General features: G+C 45.8%; 1 protein-coding gene across 6 annotated transcripts in view; it reads left to right on the top strand.

The window, feature by feature from the left end:
- The first annotated feature begins 274 nt into the window (after nucleotides 1–274).
- The window catches only part of LOC115205625 (actin-binding LIM protein 3), an 86685-nt gene continuing 84374 nt past the window's right edge, over nucleotides 275–2585 (top strand). For 4 of the 6 annotated variants that reach the window (XM_029771798.1, XM_029771796.1, XM_029771797.1 and 1 more), the window contains exon 1: nucleotides 275–920. In XM_029771798.1, the coding sequence (XP_029627658.1) occupies nucleotides 908–920 (13 nt within the window). In that variant the 5' untranslated portion in view covers nucleotides 275–907. The remainder of the gene's footprint in view (nucleotides 921–2585) is intronic. The other 2 variants (XM_029771795.1, XM_029771801.1) reach the window with 2 other exon arrangements.

Here is a 2585-nt window from a genome sequence, read left to right as displayed (position 1 = left end):
TGCTCCCAAATCAAATCCTGCTCAGGGCCCCCACATAGTTTAACTTGTTTTAATCGGTCAGCATCAGTAGTCTCGTATCATCTCTTCCCACGTGGCTCCAAGCAGCAGGTTCAAATGAGCACTAATGTCCGACAGGTGGCGACAATGTCATGAGGAGCGCAGCCCTGGCAGCGCCATTCAATCTCTGTACAAGCATGAATAGCTACTGATTGATATCAATGGTTCCATACCTGTATATATGAACCTCATCCTTTGTTTCCGATATAAAACTGCAATTAATATATTAGTGTGCACTAGAATATACTTCCAGAAGAGGGCGGTGTCATCCCTGTTAATCATCCGCGGAGTTTAAATCCAATGCCGCCGGTGCGCCTGTTCTCCCCTCATCTCCCTTGAGAAAACGCGCTCATCGTTGGCTCCCTGGTTCGCTCGCGTGCCACACCGAACCCGCGCGCTCTGCTCCGGTGACGTCGCTCCAGAGGGATGGGAGCTTGACGTTGGAGCGCGAGCGCTTTTCACATACCAACCGGGAGAGAGGAGAGTGAGCGCACGGCAGTGCCAACCATGGTCAGCGCTTTGAGAGAACACTGTGGAATCAACCGGGACGGACAACATGAAAAACATGGAATGCGACTGAGCAACATTGTATCTTTCCTGGCTGCCTGAAGTTATTTTTCTCATCGACCATTGAAGAAGAGGAGGAGGGTTGTCATTTACGAATTGGATTCCAGAGCACCCTCTCTCATCCTCTCTTCCTGTCGCTCTTTCACTCTGTCTTTCTTCGGGTCTCCCTATCTTCGCATTGAAAAGTCACAGAGTGGAAAGGATATTTCGGTTTATTGGAATTATAGCTGCTCTGAAAATCATTTTCTGGGAACATCATCTTGGATGAGAACCTGTGAGCATCATGAGTACCAGGGGTAAGTCAGTCCATTCCTGTGCGCCTCTCTTCTCTAGGTTACTGTGAAGCTCTCTTCTCTAGGTTACTATGAAGCTTTCTTCTCTAGGTTACTATGAAGCTCTCTTCTCTAGTTTACTTTGAAGCTATCTTCTCTTCCCTTGATTACTGTACAGCTCCCTTTCTCTAGTTTACTTTGAAGCTATCTTCTCTTCTCTAGGTTACTGTGAAGCTATCTTCTCTAGTTTACGTTGAAGCTATCTTCTCTAGGTTACTGTGAAGCTCTCTTCTCTAGGTTACTGTGAAGCTCTCTTCTCTAGGTTACTGTGAAGCTCTCTTCTCTAGGTTACTGTGAAGGTCTCTTCTCTAGGTTACTGTGAAGCTCTCTTCTCTAGGTTACTGTGAAGCTCTCTTCTCTAGGTTACTGTGAAGCTCTCTTCTCTAGGTTACTGTGAAGCTCTCTTCTCTAGGTTACTGTGAAGCTCTCTTCTCTAGGTTACTGTGAAGGTCTCTTCTCTAGGTTACTGTGAAGCTCTCTTCTCTAGGTTACTGTGAAGCTCTCTTCTCTAGGTTACTGTGAAGCTCTCTTCTCTAGGTTACTGTGAAGCTCTCTTCTCTAGGTTACTGTGAAGCTCTCTTCTCTAGGTTACTGTGAAGCTCTCTTGTCTAGGTTACTGTGAAGCTCTCTTGTCTAGGTTACTGTGAAGCTCTCCTCTCTGAGGAGTATATAGAGATAAGCCAGATGAACAATAAGAGGCAACAATAGAGAATATACATGTTGAGTAGCATTCAACGAAACATTAACTGCTAATGTACATTCAATTCAAGATTGTATTAACATGTGTTCTCAAGTGTTCTCATTCACAAAAGCCTTTTCTGCTTCTTTCCCCTCTTTCCCTCTTTCCCCTGTTCCTCTCTTTCCTCTCTTTCCTCTCTTTCCCCTCTTTTCTCTCTTTTCCCTCTTTCCCCTGTTTCCTCTCTTTCCCCTCTTTCCCCTCTTTTCTCTCTTTCCTCTCTTTCCCCTCTTTCCTCTCTTCCCCTCTTTCCTCTCTTTCCTCTCTTTCCCCTCTTCCTCTCTTTCCCCTCTTTCCCCTCTTTCCTCTCTTTCCCCTCTTTTCTCTCTTTCCTCTCTTTCCCCTCTTTCCCCTCTTTCTCTCTTTCCCCTCTTTTCTCTCTTTCCTCTCTTTCCCCTCTTTCCTCTCTTTCCCCTCTTTCCCCTCTTTCCCCTCTTTTCTCTCTTTCCTCTCTTTCCCCTCTTTTCTCTCTTTCCCCTCTTTTCTCTCTTTCCTCTCTTTCCCCTCTTTCCTCTCTTTCCCCTCTTTTCTCTCTTTCCTCTCTTTCCCCTCTTTCCTCTCTTTCCTCTCTTTCCTCTCTTTCCTCTCTTTTCTCTCTTTCCCCTTTTCCCCTCTTTCCTCCTCTTTCCTCTCTTTCCCCTCTTTCCCCTCTTTTCTCTCTTTCCCCTCTTTTCTCTCTTTCTCTCTTCTCTCTTTTCCCCTCTTTTCCTCTTTCCTCTTCCCCTCTTCCCCTCTTCCTCTTTCTTTCCCTCTTTCCCCTCTTTCCTTGCTTTACTCTCTTTCCCTGTTCACTCTTCTTTTCACCCACCTTTTACCATTATGTGGGCACCCTGTCTTTCCTCTTTTCTCTCTTTCCCCTTTTCCCCTCCTTTTCTCTCTTTCCCCTCTTTTCT

Source organism: Salmo trutta, chromosome 13, assembly GCF_901001165.1.
Source record: "Salmo trutta chromosome 13, fSalTru1.1, whole genome shotgun sequence".
NCBI classification, from domain to species: domain Eukaryota; kingdom Metazoa; phylum Chordata; class Actinopteri; order Salmoniformes; family Salmonidae; genus Salmo; species Salmo trutta.
Note: the sequence above shows the minus strand (reverse complement) of the source record. Positions and strands in the feature narration are given on the sequence as shown.